This window comes from Stegostoma tigrinum, chromosome 4, assembly GCF_030684315.1.
Source record: "Stegostoma tigrinum isolate sSteTig4 chromosome 4, sSteTig4.hap1, whole genome shotgun sequence".
Lineage (NCBI taxonomy): Eukaryota > Metazoa > Chordata > Chondrichthyes > Orectolobiformes > Stegostomatidae > Stegostoma > Stegostoma tigrinum.
Window position 1 is genome coordinate 92734173 of NC_081357.1, and position 21162 is coordinate 92755334.

The window sequence follows — 21162 nt, forward strand, 5'->3', positions numbered from 1 at the left end:
GCCATGGAAGATGATGTCGTCAGTCATGGCAAACAGTTACACCAGGCCATCAGCATTGGCCAGTTGCTAAAGACTATGAGTTCCAGAGATGATAAAGACATCGTGCAGGGAAGGCTGGATTCTGCCCAGACACGGTACATTGAGATCCAGGACAGGTGTGGCCGCAAAGCTGCCCTGATCCAGCAGGCCCTGTCCAATGCCTGGATTTTTGGGGAGGAGGAGGTGGAGGTTCTGAACTGGTTGGCTGAAGTGCAGGACAAACTCAACGATGCAGTCATTCAAGACTACAATCCTGATCATCTTCACAAACAGCATTCTGAACATCTGGTACCTTTTTTTGTTATGATTTAATTTTCATTTCTTCATTCTTTGAAAATTTAATTTTCCTTCTGTGCCCTTTTTCATTTTGATTGAGTCAGAATGTTGCTGGAAATTCTGGATTTTCTACTTCTAACAATTCCATTATCCAAACCTGTTCTACAATAACAGATGCTTCATGAAGACATCATGCTTCGTAAACAGCATGTGGATCAGGCCATTAAGAATGGATTAGCTCTCCTGAAACAGACAACAGGTAAGCAGTTGGGCTAAACAGAGCAGTGTGTGCAAGCATTGATTTAGGGAAATGTCAAAATGTTTGACGACCTGGGAACAAGCACGGGGATGAAGAGAAGCTGGTGGAAGTTAGAAAGCTGGGGGACAGAGATTTGGCTGGCATGTTGTAATACTGACCAGCCTTTGTGGGGATGGTGCAATGGAGTGGCAAAGTGGGCCAACAACCTGGCACCATTTCTGCAGCACCAGTGTACTCCCCGGCCATAAAATGCATTGAGCTATTCAGAGGTTTTGAAGGTGATTTATAAATGCATACCTCAAAGTTAGGAGATTGTATGAATAAGCAGCTGATTGGCTGCCAAACGAAGCTGAAATTATTTCTCTTCTTGCTTGTAACCGCATATTAGTTCACACAGTACTTAGAGCATTTTAACTTTCTGTTTTTCCTTTTGTAGGGGATGAAGTTATAATTATTCAGGAAAGGCTAGATGGCATCAAAGCACGCTACGCTGATATTACCACTACCAGCAGTAAAGTCTTGAAGACCCTAGAACAGGCCCTCCAACTGGCCACTAAGTTTCAGTCTGCTCATGAGCTGTTAACAACCTGGCTCGAGAAGGTGGAAGCTGAACTGACTACATATGCTTCCGAGGTTCTTGCAGGAGAACAACTAGCTCAAGCACAGAAGAGACAGAAAGTTAGTGGTTATTCACATTGTAATTTCTGTGCACATGGATATTATTACTTACTCTGTGATATGTCTAGTTTGTTTTTGGCCTCAACATATTTTGTTCTTCATTATTTCAGCTGCCACATAATCGGGAGTTTATCTGTCATGTTAAAGTGTGTGTTATGAGTTGCGGGCGTTTGTGTAATTTCTATATGTGCTTTCCATCCTGTCAGTGCGTGTGTGTTTGATTTAATGTGTGTGCGTGCATTTGTTTGAGGGGCAAAGCTGTTGATATGATTTACATGGTCCTTCTAAAGGCATTTAAAACAGTGCCACACAATAGATTTGTGGACAAAGATATACCTCATGGAATATATAGGACAATCGCAACATGGACATGGACTGGCTAGTTGACAGGGAAAAGTGCATACTGGTTAATGGATGTTTTTCAGACTGGAAGAAGTTTCACAGTAGCGATTCTCAGGGTTCATTAACAGGACCCTTCTTTTTCCTAATACACACTAATGACCTTCGTGTACAGGACACAAATTCAAAGTTTGCAGATGATGCAAAACTTGGAAGCATTGCAAACTGAGGAGAAGAATGTAGAATATCAAAAGGAGTTAGTAGAATGGCAGAAAACTACCTGATAAAGTTAATTAATTTTGTTTGGAAGAACTTGGCCTGTTTCCACACTGAATGGATTCTGTCCTAACTTGAAGAGACCATTTACAATAAAGGGTACATTTCTGAAAGGGTCTGCAGGAGCAACCCATGTATGTGTGTGCAGTAGTCAATGAAGGATTGAAGGCAGAACAAATTGAGAAAGAGGTCAGTTAAGCATCCAAGGCCCCAGGCTTTATTGACAGGGCCATGGTGTACAGGGACAAGGAGGTGATGTTAAACTTGTGGTAGTCACTAGTTTGGCCTTAGCTCAAGTACTCTATGTACTTCTGGACACCACAGTTCAAAAAAGATGTGATGTGTAAGAGAGAGTGCAGAAGAAATTTATCAGAATGATTCCAGAGACGAGGAACTTCAGTTTTGAAGATGGATTAGAGCAGTTAAGACTGTTTTCTTTGGAGATGGCAAAGGCTGAGAGGCAATCTGGTTGAGTTGCACAAAAATATGAGGGTTCTGGATAGGCTAAATAGGAAAAGGCTGCACTCAGTTATGAAAGGATCTGGAATGAGAGGGCACAGATTTAAAGTAACTGTCCAAAGAAGCAAAGCAAGAAGAGGGAAAACTTGACCGTGCAGCAAATTGTTAAAGTTAAGAATTCATTGTCTGAGAGTTTGATGGAAGCATGTTCAATCCAAGCATTCAAAAGTAACTGAGATTGTTATCTGAAAAGGAAATGTTACAGGTAGAATGGAGGAGGATGCCACAAGGATAATTCCTCATTTAGAAAGCCGTGCAGATATGATGGGCTAAATGGCCTCCCTCTGCTCTGTAACTATTGTGTTTCAATTATTTACAAATTTGATAGTTTCATCGTTTCAACAGGTTTGTATGTTAATGTATGTGTATTCTTGTTTGTTCATGTTAGAGTGTATCAGTATGTTGTAATGAATCTGTGCTCATGACCATGTGTGTTGCTGTATCCATGCTTGCTCATGTGTGTTTGCTGTTTCAGTAAATTACTGTCTTAAGTTGCTTTGTTGTAGATATATTGGATTATGCAGCAATGTAAGTAAAAGGGGTGGTGTTTGAGTCAACTGGACGACCAGTTTCCATGTGAGGGATTGATTTGTTGGTTTACTTTGTGTAATCTCACACGTCAATAGTAGGATGAACAGTGTCCATACAATGTCAGGAAATCACTCAAGCAGAGACTTGACCTTTGTTCGACCGCTCCCTGTGTTTCTAGCTTGGGTGTTGCTGACTCGACAGCCTGTAAGATGGAGACCCATGTTTTCATTGTTTCCAGCAGCTGCTCTGGGGAAGCATAATAGGTCTTCATGCATTTGAAAAGAGAGAGTTCATCTCTGTATTGAAGAACATTGTCTGTAGGTCATTAAAACAGAGAAACACTGTTCTCATTGAAATATCATTAGTGCAAAAAATAATTAATGAACAAAATCTCAATTTTATCAGAAGCTTATGATTAGCAGGAATTTTGTAAAATCATCAAAGTTGGGCATCTTTTAAAAATATGTCTTTCATTGCTTTTTGAAGAGGATAAACAGCACTTAGTGTACTCCATTTATTGACTGTTATTTTGGCTTACATTTTACTTACTAAATTAAGGACATTTCAGTCATTAGCTCCCCATGGATTATTTTCTTCTTCAAGAGTGCTGTATTGGTGGAATTGCTAATTCTTGTAAACCGCACATTGAGAACACAATAAGGGCCATTGTGAGGGTCAAGAAGAATAACATCCTGGAAACATCAATGTATCAAAATTTCTGTTACAACTCTGATTGAGAACTATTTTAGGTCTAATCAGGAAACAGTCCAACATTAATGCAATGCTGATTTTATACCCTCCCCCATTTTGAAGGTAACAGAACGTAAAATTAGAGAGTGGGTGTAAAATTAGGGAAATTAGGCAGTCTGAAAGAAATCATCTTTTAGACGGTTAAGCAATGAACAGTTCTGCAGCTTGATTACAAGGTGGGAATTATGATTAGTAATAAGTTCAATCTTTAATTAATGGAGTTATACTACGTTAATAATTACAATGGGACAAACTGTGACTCAGGGCAGTAACAAGTCAGCAGCTCATTTTATATCTTAATTCTCTTGACATTAAATGTGGAGAGAATATAAGATGGACTGATGACTTACATATCTCCAAATTTACACTATTGCTCAAAGTCAGGATCTACCTTAAGCACAGATTACGTTATTTGGTTTTAGTCTTGTATATAATATTGAAAATGCTGTCTATTTCACATAAGAGCAGTATTCTCTTTAAAATTTGCTTTTAGCAAACCAGTCTCAACTTTTAAAATAACTGCTTAACCTTTGCTCAGATAATGTCAAAAGTATTTTTGTATTCCTTGTCACATTTTCTCTCCAGGATTTTAATCTGATTTCTATTTTGTTGCCTGACAGCCTTTGAACAGAAACCTAGACTGACATAGTAAAGGATGGTATTAACCTTACTCGTGGGTGATGAAACCCACTACATCATTCAGAACATTTTACACCAACTGTCTAATTTTACTCTGCATTATCTCCAAAATGGGGGAGGGTATAGAACCAGCGTTTCGCCAAGGTTGGACTGTTTTCTGATTGGTGGGTTGAGTTAACCTGTGGGACACAGTTCGTACAGATTGTGTTCCAAAGGGTTTCATAGGGAGATTGCACTAAGTCTGGCCAATCTTGAGACAGGAAGGGGAAACATGGTTACTCATTTACAATGAAATGGTTTCTTTCATTTATCCTAAGCAGTGTAACAACATTAAATCCAACAAGTTGTGTGATGTGGTATCTCTCTCATTCTCATACCTAGGAGCTGAGGAAAGAGATAATGGAGCACAGGGTAAGCCTGGACACAGTTAATGAGGTCAGTAGTGCTTTATTGGAGTTGGTCCCATGGAGAGCAAGAGAAGGACTTGACAAGCTGGTGTCTGATGACAACGAGCGTTACAGATTTGTGAGCGACACTATAGCACAGAAGGTGGAAGAAATAGACGCTGCTATACAAAGATCTCAGCAGGTATGTCACACACTGTCCTCTGTTACATCACTGAAGATGCATGTGATTATGCAAGAACTGCTGCCATCTCATTATTCTCCTGTGATAAAGGGGCTTTTGAAAAGGTTTAAAGATGCGCAGCTTGATGTTGCTTCAAGTGGCATGTGAAAGCTGAAGCAGAGCTAAGTTGTTCATTGTTAAAGCCATCTGTCTGTTCCGTCATTTGTTCTGTTGGGGTTCTTTTGAGCAGGAAATCCATCACACATGCTTTATGCAATATAAGTGACATTTAACTCACTGAAAGAAGTAAAATTTAGAGTCATACAGCACGGAAACGGATCCTTCAGTCCAATTCCGTCCATGCTGACCAAGTTTCCCAAACTAAACTAGCCCCACTTACCTGCATTTGGTGCATACCCCTTTAAATCTTTCTTATTCATGCACCTGTCTTCTAAATGTTTAAATTTCGCCTGCATATACCACTTCCTCTAGCAGTTCATTCCACATACAAACCACCCTCTGTGTGGAAAAGTTTCCCCTCAGGTTCCTTTTAAATCTCACTCCTTGTGTTAAAAATATGCCGTCTGGTTTGGAACTCACCCACCTTAGTGAAAAAGACTTTTCCTATTCACCTTATCTAAGCCACTCATGATTTTTTTAAACCTCTATAAATTCAGCCCTCAATCTTCTAAGCTCTAGTGAAAAAAAATCCCAGCCTATCGCTGTATCTGAAACCCTCCAGATGACAACATCGTGGTTAATCTTCTGAATCCTCTCTAATTTAATAATATCCTTCCTAAAGCAGAGTGACCAGAATTGTATACTATTCCAAAAGTAGCTTCAGCAACATCCTGTAAAATCCCAACATGATGTCCCAGCTCCAAAACTCAGTGTTTTGAGCAATGAAGAAAAGCTAAATGCCTTCTTAACCACCCTGTCTATCTGTAATGCACCTTTCAAAGAACTATGTGCCTGAACCCCTAGGTCTCTCTGTTCAATGACTCTACCTAGGGTCCTACCATTATCTGTAAAAGACCTGCCATTTGTTTGTTTTACCAAAATAAAGTTTATCCAAATTAAACTCCATCTGCCACTCCTCAGCCTATTGGCCCAGTTGATCAAGATCCCTTTGTAATCTTAGATAACCTTCTTCCCTATCAACTATACCACAACTTTAGTGTCATCCATAAACATACTAACGATGCCTCCTAAATTCTCATCCAGATCATTTATATATGTGTAAAACAAACTAAAGTGGACCCAGCACCGATCACTGCGGAACATTGCTGGACACAGGCCTCCAGTTCAAGAAACAACCCTTCACCACCACCTTCTATCTCCTATTGTCAAGCCAATTTTGTATCCAATTGGCAAGCTCACCCTGAATCCCATGTGATCTGACTTTACTAATTAGTCTACCATGCGAAACCTTGTCCCAAGATTTTACTAAAGTCCAGGTAAACAAAGTCTACTGCTGTGCTTTTTGGTCATATCCTCAAAGCACTCAATCAAGATAGTGAGATATGACTTCCCATGCACAAAGCCGTGCTTTCTATTCATACTCAGTCCTGCCTGTCCAAATGTCCTATCTCTCAGAGTCCCCTCCAACAATTTACTCACCACTGATAACAGACTCAGCGGCCTGTAGTTCCCAGCTTTCTCCTTACAGCCTGTCTTAAATAAAGACACAATGTTATCCATTCTCCAACTCTCCAGCACCTCTCCCATGGCTATAGATGATACAAATATCTCTGTTAGGGGCCCTGCACTCTCTTCCCTAACTTCCCACAATTTTTCTGGGATACACTTGGTCAGAACCTGTCATCCCGGAATATTAGCCTGGGTTTCTGGATACTAGACCAGTGACACTACCAGTGTGCTGCTCGCTCCCCAGAAGTGAGCCTTAAAGGAAGAAAACGCACAAAAAAGCTTTGCAACTACCGGAAGACAAAACGCAGAGCAAAATACTGAGATGAACAGTTTTACCCAAGGCATTAATATAACTGTTGACAATTTTGCCCTGCATTCTCACTATTATGTTTCCCTCACCCAGTAAGTTTAATAGTCACTTTAATGATAAACAGATACTCACTATTTTCTGAGAGTACCCTATGAGCTGAACCTTCCTTAGGGCCAATAAACCGCTGGCATTATGTAAAAGCACATGTCAAAACCTCCACAGCATCCTTTAGAGTGCAGGTAAGTGCCTGATCATTTTCCAGTTATTTCTAACATTTCAAAACAGGTGTACTATTTGTTTTTTTAAAGAAATAGAATGTTTAAAAGGGGGTAATAAGCATTTGGTCATTAAAGCTAATATGAGTTGAAGTACAAGTTGATTTATTTTTGATCTCTGTGTGAGAATACCCTTTCGGATGGACATCAAGGCCTTGGAGAAAGTTCAGATTTATTAGAATGGTATCAGGAATTGAGACTCTGCAGTTATGTGAGGACACTGGAGGAACATGGGATTGATCTGCTGAGAGCAGGAAAGATTTGATGAAAGTGCCCAATATCATGAATTGCTTGAAGTTGTAGACATGCTAGTCTAGCCAGTGGGTTTGGTTGCAAACGTTTCATCACCCTGCTAGTACTTCAGAAGTGCTACTGGAAGTAATACCAACCACCCCAGCAAACTGACGCATATAAATAACAAGAGGACAGAACACCAATGCTTCTCCGGAGACACACTGACAATATTACCTAGCAGGGTGATGAAACATTTACAATCGAACGCACCAGCTCAGCAAGCATTTCTACAACTTCATCCATAACCTGAGCCATAAATCTTCTCGAAAACCTGAATAGTTTTGATGGAGTACATGAGGAGAGATTGTTTTTATGTGACTGTATGGTCAGTAATCAGAGGACACAAATTTAAGATAACCCAGCTAAAGGTCCCACCTTCCTTCCCCAGAATCAGTCCTAATACCCCACAAATCTGATGCCCTTACTCCTACACCAGCTTTCCAACCATGTTGAATTGCTCAATTCTCCTATTTCTGTGCTCACAAGCATGTGAGACTTTGGGTAATTATGACACTACTGCTTTAAGGTCCTGCCCTCCAGCCTCCTATCCAGATCCAGAAAACTGCTTTCAGAGCCCTATCCCCATTCCTCGATAAGTCACTGTTACCAAAAAGGCTATGACCTCTAGCTGGTTCCCTTTCCTCAGATGAGTGTTGCACAGTTGCTTCTTAGCATCCTTTACCCAGGCACCAGGAGGCCACATCCCATCCTAAAGTCATGTCAATAACTGCAGAAACACCTGTTTAATCTCTTAGCACTGTTGCTCTTCCTGTTTTCTTCCCCTCCATACCTACATATCCCTGTACGGTTTAGTTGCCTGTAGTGCCACAAACCTGGCTTTGGAAGCACTGTCCTTAAGAACCATACCATCATCAGTATCCAAAATTGAATATCAATTGGCAAGCAAGATAGACTAAGGGGTCTCCTGTATTGCCTGTCTGCATCTCTTAGACAGTCTGGTAATCAACCTCTCCGTTGCTACCTTTCATGTTAACTGTTGCCTTGTTTCTTTATCTTTCTACTTATTCTATGAAGGTAATGTTTAACTTTTTAAACTGTGGTTCTTCCATTACTTTGTATGGAAGTTTTTTGCAGCGAGGTACCTTTGTACCGAAGATGGCACCATGTGTGGCTACATTATACACTTTTCACTGTACTTCTGTACTTGAGTACACGTGACGATAAAATCTAAATCTAATTGTTTCTAACCAGGGGTGCTATCACTTCCTAAAACGTGAAATCCACTGTCCTCTGCCTCGTGGATACATGACAGTGACTCAGGCTGCTGCTCAAGTTCCAAATCCCAAAGATCAAGCTTGTAAAGCTGTTGACATTTCCCACGGGTGAATTCATGTGGGTCATATGCGTCCATAACTTCATACATAATGAAAAATATACATACCACTGAACAAGCTGACTTGCCGTTGTGTAACTGTTAAACACTATTTATTGCAATTAGAATAACAGAAAATTTATCAATACTCACCAAGCAGTTTCTTCCCCTGTGCCGAATTAAGTTGCACCTACAGGATGCTAAAAACAGGCATGGAAGAAAGAAACCCCACCCTCACTCTCTCCACCACCACTCTCACTCGTTTTCAGAACTTGCTGTAACTCAGACTCCTGCTTTACACCCTGTACAGGCAGCACTGAGGAAAAGCATCTGTTTATGCTTCACGAAAATAACTGACAAACTTCAAAAAAATGGATTAAACTAACCACTAACTAACTAACTGCAGTTTCTGTTAGAGCATGTATATCCCTGATTCAGGGTTGCAACAAAATTTGCCTTCCGTTTATGAATAATGTTTAGTTAATTGTAAACTGAAGGGAAAAACTTGACTGTAGAAAAAAAAATTGCCTTGAGACTCTTAACATTCACCAGCTTCCAGTACAGTCCCAGTTCTTGAGTCTGACATTCAACAAAATGTCTGTTTCTGCTACATGTGCTTTGTTAAACAAGGCACTTTAAAAAGTCAGTCTTCATTTCAACTTAGTTTCCAGTTTCGTTTGATGGTGATGTTTTACACATTTGTCAAAATGCCAGATTTCTTGTAATGTGAGCTGTTGCTTTGATGTGCTTTGCTTTGAGGTAAGTATACTGTTGATAACAGACTAAGGCTGGAGTCCTTCTTCTGGCCTTCATTGACAATCAGTGGGGATGGGGAAAGTTTCGTTTGTTGTCTTACTTGAAATTGATGTTTCACTTCTTCAGTGGAATATTTATTTCCTGTCATCCTACTATCAAAGAAAAAATTGCTGCAAGCTGACTAAAACCAGGGTTAGACTTGCGTTAGAATTGAGGAGCATTTTCTTTGGATGCAGGGATTTTGATTCACAATCTGTCAGTGCCTGTGCTGATCAAGGTGGAAAGTTCATAAATTTTATGTATCAATTTTGTCTACATGTTTGTTGTGTAGGGTCAGTTAGGTCCCACATTGATATTTGTCTCTTCATGCTGCCTGTGCACAGCAGGGGGGTTGACAATAACGTTGCTGCATAGACATTAGGTACAGGCAGCCTCACTTTCAAAGACAGGCTGTATGTTCACGTGAATCTGCAGCAAAATGTTGCTGCAATGTAACTGATTATAAAATGTATATGAGGGCAAAGAGAGGGTTCCATGATAATGGATGGAGGCAGTGGTGGAGGAGTTGGACAGAAAGAGAGTGACAATGGGTGGAGGTTGAAGGTAGTAGGCTCTTGAGGACAACCTGCCAATGACAGTGGAAACAGGTGGCCTGAAAGATTAGATCAATGGACCTGGTTGTGATTCTCCAAGAATTCCATTAGCCTGACACAGGAGGCCAGCATCAGTGGATGCACCTCCAAGTAGACCCCACTCATCATTCTGCCATTTCTTACACTGATTCTCCGTAGCACGAATCCTGACACTCAGGATTCATGCTCCCTTCTGCAGGTCAAACTTGTACACGACGGCAGAAGCAGAATCAGCGAGGAACAGGGAATGCAATGTCTGTTCACCCCAGCAGACGAGATGGTTCTCAATTTCGTGGCACCCAGTGTTACTGAGAACATTCAGGATGCTTCTGTTTTATGGCCCTTCTCAAGTCCTAAGTAGCCTTAATCCTGCTTCCACTAGCTTGCTAAATATGCCATAGATGCCTTGCTTTCCACCTCAACTCCATTCCCTTGCCCCGACGTTTTCCTCTCTCGTTCCTGCTTTTAGACACACAAACTGCTGCTTTTTCAGCTCTAGGAGGAGCAAAGACAGCACCAACTCTAATAAAGAGGTCCCACCGCTGTTACTGTCAGCTACCAGTTCATTTACTGGCTGTCCACATACATTGGCAGCTGGTATAGATTTAGGGTTGACATGTGCTGAGTCAGCTGAGGCCAGGCCTGGGGGTGGGCGTTAATTTGTTTGCCAGTTCACTGGTATCCTTTATGTGGAAGAATGTAGAGGAGTGCTGAATGGACATGTACGCAAACTGGGTGCTCTGGCTGGTCAGCAAGGCAGCTTCCTGCCACTATCAAGGAGCATGTGGGAGTGAAGCTCCCAAGTTGCCAGAGGGTGTGTTGTAGAACCTACCCTCTCTGAAACCTCTGTTCCAAATCCCTTTTGGCCTGCAGTTCCAGAGACACTGTCACTGCTCCCCCAAAAAATATAGCACCTTTCACAGGGACAGGACACTTTCTCCTCTGTGAGTGAATTTGACAGAGTTCTGTAGAAAATGCAGGGAGTGACCATCGCACACAGAAAAATGCTTCACAGTACTTCTGGACCATTTATATTAGCTAGCATCCCAAAATAAATGATCTCGCCTTTAAGCTGGGTGTGTGTCCCTTCATACTATAGGGTCCACTTGCACTTCCATACTTAGTGCTCGCAAAGTGAACAGCTTTGAGGTTGCCTGAAATTTGTTGGTCAAATTTTGAATCATGGTGTCGCATCAGCTGACACTCACTTCAGAGCTGTGAAGTTCCAGTTTGAGCTTCTCAACAGCTTAAGCACTAACCAAGGTTAATAGGTCATTTCACTAAAAGCAAAATACTGAGGCTGCTGGAATTCTGAAACAATAGAATGAATGCTAGAGAAACTCGGCAGGTGTGTGAAGAGGGAAACAGAATCCAATGTGACTTCTCCTCTTCAGAATGTAAGTTTTGATTTTCTGAACTCCCTGAGGATTAATGAAACCACCAAGCAACCCCTGAATGCTCTTCGCTGAAATAACTGGCTCATTTATCAGTGCTTGCATTAATAGTGGGCATCGTGGGTGTTGGCAGGTTCCATGTGCAAAGTGAAAATTTTATGTTGGAGCTACATGCTGCTGTTTTGTCAATTATAGCAATTGAGGAGGTGCAGTAGGGAATAAAGTTGCTCAACTTTTAAGAGGGCATTCTCTTGAAGTAGTTTTTGACAAATATGTTCTGTTGAGAGCTCTTGTTGATCAGATTGAATCCATGCCCATCTGTTAATCCAACATATGGTAAAACAATTCACTATGAACTGTTATAAAAATGGAATATTGTGTATGCTAGAAATCTGGGATGGAAAATAAAGTTCTAGTGAAAGGTCACCAAGCTGAACTGTTAACTGTTTCTCTGTCCACAGATACTGACTGGCATACTTTGTATTTCCAGCATTTTCTGTTCTTATTTCATCATGAGCTATAGTCATTCTTTTTAAAATGGGGAGGCAAAGAGGTAGTGGGTAAAGAATGCGTTTGGAAATGTTTTGTTTTAACATCATCATCCAGAATCACAGAATCCCTACAGTGTTGTAACAGACCCTTCAGTCCAAAAAGTCCACACCGACCCTCGAAGCATCCCACCCACACCCATCCCCCTGTAACCCATCTAGTCTACACATCCCTGAACACTGTGGGCAATTTAGCACAGCCAGTCCACATAACTTGCACGTCTTTGGACTGTGGGAGGAAGGCAGAGCACCCGGAGAAAACCTATGCAGACACAGGGAGTATGTGCAAACTCTACACAGACGGTCACCGAGGGTGGAATCTAACCTGGGGCCCTGGCGCTTTGAGGCAGCAGTGCTAGCCACCGTGCTGCCCCTAAAAAGTGAGGGAGCCTGTAGTCTTTGGGTAGTTTCGAACCACCAACCTTCCGGTTAATAGCTGACCAATTCCACCATAGAATCTAAGTTCAGATTTTGCGTTTGAATGACACCTGTAGTGTGTGCATCTGTATAGCACTTGAATTTCCTGATTGGACCATTGGTGAAATAAGGCAAACCAGAATTAGGGGAGATGATGGACTGTTAATCCAGAGACCCACATAATTTCTAAGGGACCCATGCATGCTGCCATAAATTCTGAATTAAAAACAGTCTGGAATTAAAAATCTAATGACGAACATGAATCCACTGTCGATTGTTTTAAAAACTCATTTGGGTCACTTATGTCCTTTTGGGGAAGGAAACCACCATCCTTAGCTGGTCTGGCCTACATGTGACTTAGGACCCACAGCATTGTATTTGACTCTTAACTGCCGTCTGAGTAATTAGGGATGGGAAATTAATGCTGCCAAGCTACCTTTATCCCATGGATGAAGAAAAATGGTATGGAATTCTCAACAGATTAAAGATTAACTCAAGCATTTGAAGAAGTTGGCAAAAAATTGAAAGGAGAGATGAGAAACGTTTTCACTGGGAGTTGATGGGATCTGAAATGCTCTACTTGAGAAGGTGACAGAAGTTGATTCCATGAAAATTTGCAAAAGGGAGTTGGACAGATCCTTGAGGATGAGGGACCTGCAGGATTACAAACAAAACACAGTTGTGAGAAATTGAGCATGAATGGTCTGCCACAAAACTGAAACTGGCATGGTGGGCCAAGTGGCTTGCTATTGCTCTCTAAACTTCAGTAAACCTGAGCTTGCTATGGAATAAAATCTTAATTGGAAAGAGATGTTTTCCTTGTATTGCATGGATCTAATCATGTATAGTTGGGCTTAGGGATCTTAGTCAATACTGGCATGAGTCATATTCTGTTCCTAGCCATCTCCTGACTTGGCTGTCCTACCACTCTAAAGGTAAGCAAATCTTCCTGCATTCAGTCCACAGAATAAACTCTGGCTTTATTCTTCGACATTGGGACAATTGAGTCTTACCAGTTCTGTATTTATTCTGGAAACTGTTAAATTTGAAACCTGATATTCACTTGAGCTTTATGTTAAGTATTTAACCATTTTAACTTTACCTCAAAACATGAAGATTTATATTCTGATTAAATCTTTAAATTTGTTGTCACAGTATTTTTGTAAAGATTGTAACTTTGGACTTTAAACAATCCTGGATATCATTTATCATTTTCACTTCCTTAAATTTGAAAAGTTTTGATTCAAGTGAAGAACACTTTAAATTCTAATCTTCATGTATTTTGATATCCCCTCAGTACAGAGGTTTTGGAGGTTTTCTGAGAGCTACATGCATCCGATTTTGTCTGTGTATGTCCCTGGTTCATGTCTAACTCATTAACTCTGCTCAGTATGATACTGAGTTCAGTACAACGTGGATCAAAGTTGCCTGATGCGCTAATCCATTGCACCTGGAACCCCTCTCTCCGTATCACTGCTGGTGGGATATAGGTCTTAGCCATTTGATTTGCAAAATTTTTGATGTCTTTGTGATACTGAATCTCTGTTCCTTCAAGGACCTGTGTACAGATTGTATGACCACACTATTTCAGTCCAGAGGTCAGTTAACCATTTCAGCCAGCACTTCTTGTATCAGTATTATGGGTTGACTCTGCAGGCCCACACAGACAGCACAGGAAATGGCACTTAAATTCAGCTCAAATTGCCGGCATACAGCAGAGTGCTGGGACACATTAGTATGGATTTTCCTGTCATAATGTTCATCAAATATCGCAAAGCCACTGGAGTGACATGAAGGACTAGCGTTTCAAACAAAATCAGTATCCATTGGTACACTGCATCAGAAGTTAATGATGTACATTCTGTAAAAAAAAGCTGACTATGCAAGAATCACCTAAAATTGTACAATATTATTTGGTTTGGAGCCTCGTGGGACTTACAATTGTTTTCCATGGATTCAGTTAATAAAGTCTTAATATAGTGTGATTTCAATTATAGCTATCTTACCGTGGTCCAGTGCTGTAAACATAAACACATGGAGATTACTGCTAGATTGATGAAGCCAAGAGCACACAGCCAATGTCTAAACTATAGAGAACCAGGAAATGTTGTAAAAGTGTAACCTAGAATTGTGTATTGCAAAAGAAAGAACTTCCATTTATAGATCATTTTTCATGACCAAAGGATTTCTCATCGTGCTTCACAGCCAATCAAGCACTAATGGAAAGGTAGTGACTGCTATAATGTAGGGCAATTGATGAGTCCAATCACATTTTTTGAACTTTTTAATATATGTTTCTATAATTGTTGCTTCTTTTGGGTTGTAGAACACCTTGGGACGTCCTGAGATTATGAATGCAAGTCTTTCTTTTCTTTCTGAAATGTTGAATTACTAAGGCATATGATGAAGTCAGAGGTGAATAATGAGCCCATTTAATTACACAGTTGGTATATATTACACATTATTTCAGTTTGACATGTTGATATGTGACAAGCTAATTGTGTTTAGGTAGGACATATTTCACCCTAACCATCAGTATGTTGGGACTACGGAGAATAATGAAAATGGCTTTTTATGATGATGTTACCATGTTATTTACTACGAAGAACCTAAGCTGCTTGAGTGTTGTCAAAAGCTGAACTACAAGCAGATCAGTGAAGGTTAAGGTTCACTTCTGAGAAGGCCGACAAAACAATATTCTTGATTGCTGCCAAACTGGTTGAGTTCGTATTTCCAGAAGTAATACTGAGACTGCATAATACTGTAGATGGACTCCTGTGCACAAAGTATGGAGAAGGAAGTATCCTAGACACTAAAGCTGGAGTCAATCAGAACATTAGGACTGGCTCCCATTGTTAGTCTCTAACTGGAACTCCTGAGCCTCTAAAGAGGTACCTTAGGTGGAACTTTAGAATTACAAGGAGTTAAAGCAAAATTCTGTAGGATGCTGAAATCTACAAGAAGTTGAAAAATTCAGCAGATCAGGCAGCATCCTGAATGGAGAGTCAGGAGAGAAATGACGTTGTTTCAGGTCTTTGATCCTTTCAACAGAGCGCAAGGCATATTGAGACTCGATGAGTGGAGACTCGATGCCAGAAAGGCAATCCTTCCTGATAATCAGCAGCAGATATTCTTGAGAATAACTGGCATGGCTACTTGTGCTGAGGAGGGTAACAATGGTTGGTTAAAAATTGAAAGGGGTCTTTTTAGTGGCTGTAGCATGTTACATTGTGTCACTTTGCTTGTCAGTTAACCAATGGTTTGAGCAGTGGTATGAGTGGTATGACAGAATGAGCCTGCCCCACACTATCATGTCTGGATCATGGCACAGCCATTTCAGTTTCAGGCAGAGGCAGAAGCCATAGGAGAAAACCCAGGCTGCTTAGGGAAATTGACGTAGAATCTAATTCTCTTTGACCCCCTCAGGTAATGGAAAGCAGTCCAGGAGATCCCATGGACCAAGTGACATGTACGAAGATGCATATAAGAGCCCTGATTCCAGGTCCATGGTGATCATAAGTAGAGTGGTGATAGAGGGGTAAAGTGGTAAGAGTTTTAAAAATGGGAAGATTGGACAGCACTGCTTTTCTGCCACTCATATGAAAATGGCAATAGTCCTCACCTACATACATGCACACCAACCCACACAGCCCCCACACGCACATGATCCCCAGTCACAGGAAACAAATGGCTTGGGAATGCTCATTGATGAGGGAGGCTGTAAGGTTGAAGCAAAAATTACTGTTTCACTTCAAGGTGACTTCATTCTGTAACTGACTATCCTTCTTGTTCCTCCTCACCAGTTTGAACAAGCAGCAGATGCAGAGATTGCCTGGATAACAGAAACAGAGAAGAAGCTCAGATCACTCGGTGACATTAGACTTGAACAAGACCAGACCTCTGCTGAGTTACAAGTTCAAAAGGTAATGTGATGTACTGAAAAGCTTTATATCCCCTTCCACAGATGTCTATGTATTCAGTTAGCAGGTCTGTTGTCAACTTTTGTGGAAGGAAAAATTGCACTGTCTGTACAGTATCTTGTTTTTATTTTGAATGAGTACAGGTCAGTCTTTTCTTTTTGATATTTGATAGTTGCAGATTGTCTTATTGTTTTAAACAAGTAGTGTGAGAGTTTGAGTCTCTGTACATTTTTCCCTGTGTATTGGTGCTGCAAAGCTCAATGCCCAGTGCCCTGTGTCAGCAGAGTGATAATCTCTAGCTATTGCCCAGTGCCACAGAGCAAGGCAGAGGTATGCACTCATCTCAGTGCCCTTTTTTTATTGTTTTATCCGTCAGAGTTCTAAACCATCTACTGCACAATGGATCTGTGCTCTGTAGTTCTTAACTTTATGCAGGAAAATCTCATGGAACAACCCATCAAAATGTTTGTTTGAGGAAAACGCGACCGCATGGAAAGGAATGTTTCACTTGCTCAGTATCTGTCCACCTCAGACAGCCTAGGATTGATGGAATCTGATTCGAATAAAATTTTATACATTAACTTTAGACATTTGCCAAAGGTTCAGACAATATGAAGGAAATAAATTGAAAAACTAGTCAGGAAAAATAATACTTAATTGAGTCATTTGTCAATCAGTGAAACAGGAAGACTATGGAAGCTGTTAGTTGTGATCATTTGAAATATTACAGAGTCCCTGCAGTGCAGATAGAGGCCATTCAGCCCAGCAAGTTTTCTCTGAACTTCTGAAGAGCATCCACCAGATCCCCATAACCACATATTTAATCCACCTATGCTGTAAACTACAGGGCAATTAAGCATAGCCAGCCGTCGTAATCTGGACATCTTTGGACTGTGGGAGGAAACGGAAGAAACCAGAGGAAACCCACACAGGCACAGGGAGAATGTGCAGACTCCAGACAGACAGTTACCCAAGACTGGAATCGAACCGAGGTCCCTGGCACTGTGACGTAGCAGTGCTAATGACCGAGCCACCATACCAATCCAGTTTGATAGATTTCATTTGGAAAGGAGCAGTTATATGCTATTGGAGATATGGTAATTGTAACAAGCTTGGGAGGAGCAAGTAACTTCGGGCTGATGGTTTCCAAATCTCGCAATTGTTGGTGACTTCCTCACCTGGGGGAAGATTTTCACCACAAGATCAGGAACCCTGATGCAACCCTCATGAATTCTGGCCCCGACACCACATCTGAACTGCAGCATCCCTGCGTAGCTTAACATTTGTCCAAATGATCAAAAATAGTTAAGTGCCCAAATAGAGATATCACATGCCTCTAAGAGGTAGGACTCTTGCTGAGGACACTAGGCAGGTTGTAAAGAAAGAGCAGGGATAAACATGGCATGTAGTTGCCATGATTGCTCAGTGGAGGGACAGTACATAGAAACCCTGAAATTTCAGAAAACAAAAAACACAAATAGAAGTGAACTTCTGTTTGTCCCATGGTGATCCAACCAGCTGTGCTCTGGCATTTACTACATAATTCAACTCTATTCAAAAGAAATATTGAAAATCACATTCCGTTCTAGCTAGTCCACTTGGCTAACTCGTTAAGGAGTTTAAGGGGCTGTAAACTGTTGGTGAGCAACTTTCCCATTTCCTCTTACTCACAAGGCCCTTTTGAAAACTGCAAACTGTCCCAAAGGTGGCCGTATTCAGTGTCACCATAAGGAATGTATAATTCTCAAATTGTGTCACACCTATTCCTGCCCCCATGGGCAAAGGAAAACCTAGCCTCTTGTCTGGGTATGTTGTAAACACTGTGATCAATCAAAAACTCCATGAATGTTGTCTCATGTGACTAGGATGATGAATGGTGAGCAAGAGGGTCTTTTCTCAAGATGCCATGCTCTTAACTTATTTCAAGTTGAATCTTCCACTTAAAACCCAGAGGAGGTTGAACTTTACATTGACCAGGACTACAGATATCCCAAGGTGACTGCTCCAGTACTTTGTACTACTTTCACACTCTCATTTAATTCATGTGCAGATACTTTAAAATACTTCTCCTTAGCATCGCAATGTGTATGTAACAAAAAAAAATCAATTTGTGATAAATGCAGATGTTATACCCTGTGTTTTAAGGCATTTTCAATGGATATTTTGCGACACAAAGATACAATCGATGAAATTGTTGCAAATGGAGATCAAATTATGAGTTCCTGCACTGAAGAGGAGAAAGCATCCTTGAACGTACGTGAATGAACAAAAGGAATTAAGTATTAATTACTTTTTGTTTGAACTTTTGTGAGTTCCAACAGTAAATGTTTTGATTTGAGCAGCAAAATGAGAAAGTGAGGTAGTTGCTATACCAACTTTATCCCACGACAAGATGTAGATGTCTGATAACAACTCCTGACCACTACCTGTTGACTTCTGTCTCTAGTACCTATTTGCTGTCAGGAAGTATGTGCTCCTTATATTAATTCCTAACCAGATTTATATATAACTTGTGTTTTCCAGTCCATTTGCTTGCACACTTTGACTGCTGCTTTGAATTTGAGCGCATCACTTCCTTTTCTATTTTTTCTCCCCATTAACCTCTTCTTTATCCATCCTCCACCCCTCCTAACAATTCTTGTCTTTCATGTAGTCTTTCATGTTAAATCCTTGTCCCAATCCCTCAGTTCTCGTTGGCATTCCCGCTCTCATGTCACTATACCGGCATTGATTCCCAATAAGGTAAAGCAACAGCATCCTCCTCCCTCTGTGTCACTCTCGGCAACCCTTCAAATGACATGGTGTTGGCTCAGTATGAATACCTAATCCTGCTCTCTTGTTGAGCTGCCCATTAGGCCTAAGTCTGAAAAAATTTCCCCTCTTGCTGCTGACCTTGTGGACACTTGCCAGTGAATCATCTGGCACCCACCTATCTCTATCTCTCTCGTGTTTGTTCATTGAATGTGACCCTTTCAGTTTATTGTCTACAATTGCATCAAAATTATGGCTTTAATGGAAAACTGGCCAAGGGTCAATGGTAACATTTCTGCCAAAAGAAAGTCTGTCCTGTGGCTACCTTTTTCACTACTAGCCCTGCCAAGGCATCAAGATTTGTGGTGTGACTTTAATCATTAAACCACACCTTAGCATCACCACCTACTCCTCTAACTCCTTTGGACACCTCACCTCTACTGCCCCATTAGCTTTCGGAATTTTTGTTCTCTACTCCCCCACCCAAGAGTGATAAAAAATTTCCTCGCTGAGATAGTTTCACTGAACTTCAAAAAGATTCTATGTTTTGGAATACCCTCCCAAAACAACTCCATTTCTGTTACCTTGGATGCTTCTTAAAACATATTCCTTTGACCAAATGTTTAGCCACCTATCAGAGTATTGTCCTGATGTAGCTTAATGTCAAATTGTATTTCTTATTGCCCATGTTAAACACCTTGAAATGTTGTTCTCTGTTAAAGACACCAGATATATGTAAGCTTTTCTTGTGGATGCAGTGTTAGTTTTGTTAAGGTGAGTTCAGTTAATTAAAATGCTTTGTTTGTAATGTAGAACAAACTGGACATGCTTCAAAAACAATATGAGGTGATCAGCCAGATGAATGCAGAAAGATACTTGCAGCTGGAACGGGCTCAATCTTTGGTCAGCCAGTTTTGTGAGACCTACGAAGAGCTCTGGCCATGGCTTGAAGAGACCAAAGTGTTAATTACGCAGTTACCCACACCAGCCATTGAATTCGAGATGTTAAAGCAACAGCAGGAAGAGCTTCGGGTAAGGGAATAGCTGCATTATGTACATTCTCTGCATGCTACTGTCCTTGGCTGAACTTCCTTTAGATTGTGTTGACTCCTTTGCTATTTTCAGGACATAAAACAACATACAAGTTGGAAACTACTTTGACCTAGAAGTTTTGCTGTTCTGGAGCTTCATTTCTAAACATCTCCACCCTGTCAGTCATATAGTGTCTTTGTTTGACTGTGTATGTCTCTCTCACTCTCTCTGTCTCTCTCTATCTCTCTCTCTCTCTCTTGCTTTCTCTCTTAAGGCAACATCTTTCACTGTCTTAATGTGGTTTTTTGACAGTTTCTTGGGAAGTACCTTGTGATACTTTACAATTGTGAAGGGCATGATACAGGTGCACATTGCTGTGAATGAGAAAAATGCACATATATTGATAAGTGAGTTCCTATAGGTATATGAGCAATACCAATGGTAATATACAGAGAAAATAAAGCTGTTATCCATAAATTTGGGAAAGAAAATTTTCACTTGCTTTAGGGATAATTTTGTCATTATTGTCTGCTAGTAAGGGCACCAAATGATAGGGTGTGTTTTAAATGTTAATATTTAATTAATTTTCATATGATAAAGTTCAGTAGCTACCCCTGATATTACATAATCAGGCAAATTGTTTCAGTTAAAGTGAAGAGATTGGGAGAGACTGGGATTTTTTTTTACCCTCAGACTATAGAAGATCAAGAGGAGATTTAATTAGAGTCATTGATCTGTACATTCATGGAAATAGACCCTTCAGTCAAACTTGTCCATGCTGACCAGATATTCTAAATTAACCTACTCCCATTTACCAACATTCGGTCCATATCCCACGAAATCCTTCCTATTCATTTGGCCATCCAGATGAGTACAATTGCAAAAAGCTGTTACCACAGTAAATTGGAAGAACCTGTTTATGTTGTCAGACAACATAGATTTACAACAATTGGACAGGGTTTATTGAATTGTTTTAC

General features: G+C 40.6%; 1 protein-coding gene across 2 annotated transcripts in view; it reads left to right on the top strand.

The window, feature by feature from the left end:
* dst (dystonin) overlaps positions 1-21162 on the top strand; it is a 528150-nt gene that overhangs the window by 407740 nt on the left and 99248 nt on the right. The window contains exons 53-59 of one of the 2 annotated variants that reach the window (XM_048530256.2): positions 1-327; positions 490-574; positions 1011-1252; positions 4688-4894; positions 16286-16405; positions 18548-18655; positions 19967-20185. In XM_048530256.2, coding sequence (XP_048386213.1) covers positions 1-327; positions 490-574; positions 1011-1252; positions 4688-4894; positions 16286-16405; positions 18548-18655; positions 19967-20185 — 1308 coding nt within the window. The remainder of the gene's footprint in view (positions 328-489; positions 575-1010; positions 1253-4687; positions 4895-16285; positions 16406-18547; positions 18656-19966; positions 20186-21162) is intronic. The other variant, XM_048530258.2, reaches the window with a different exon arrangement.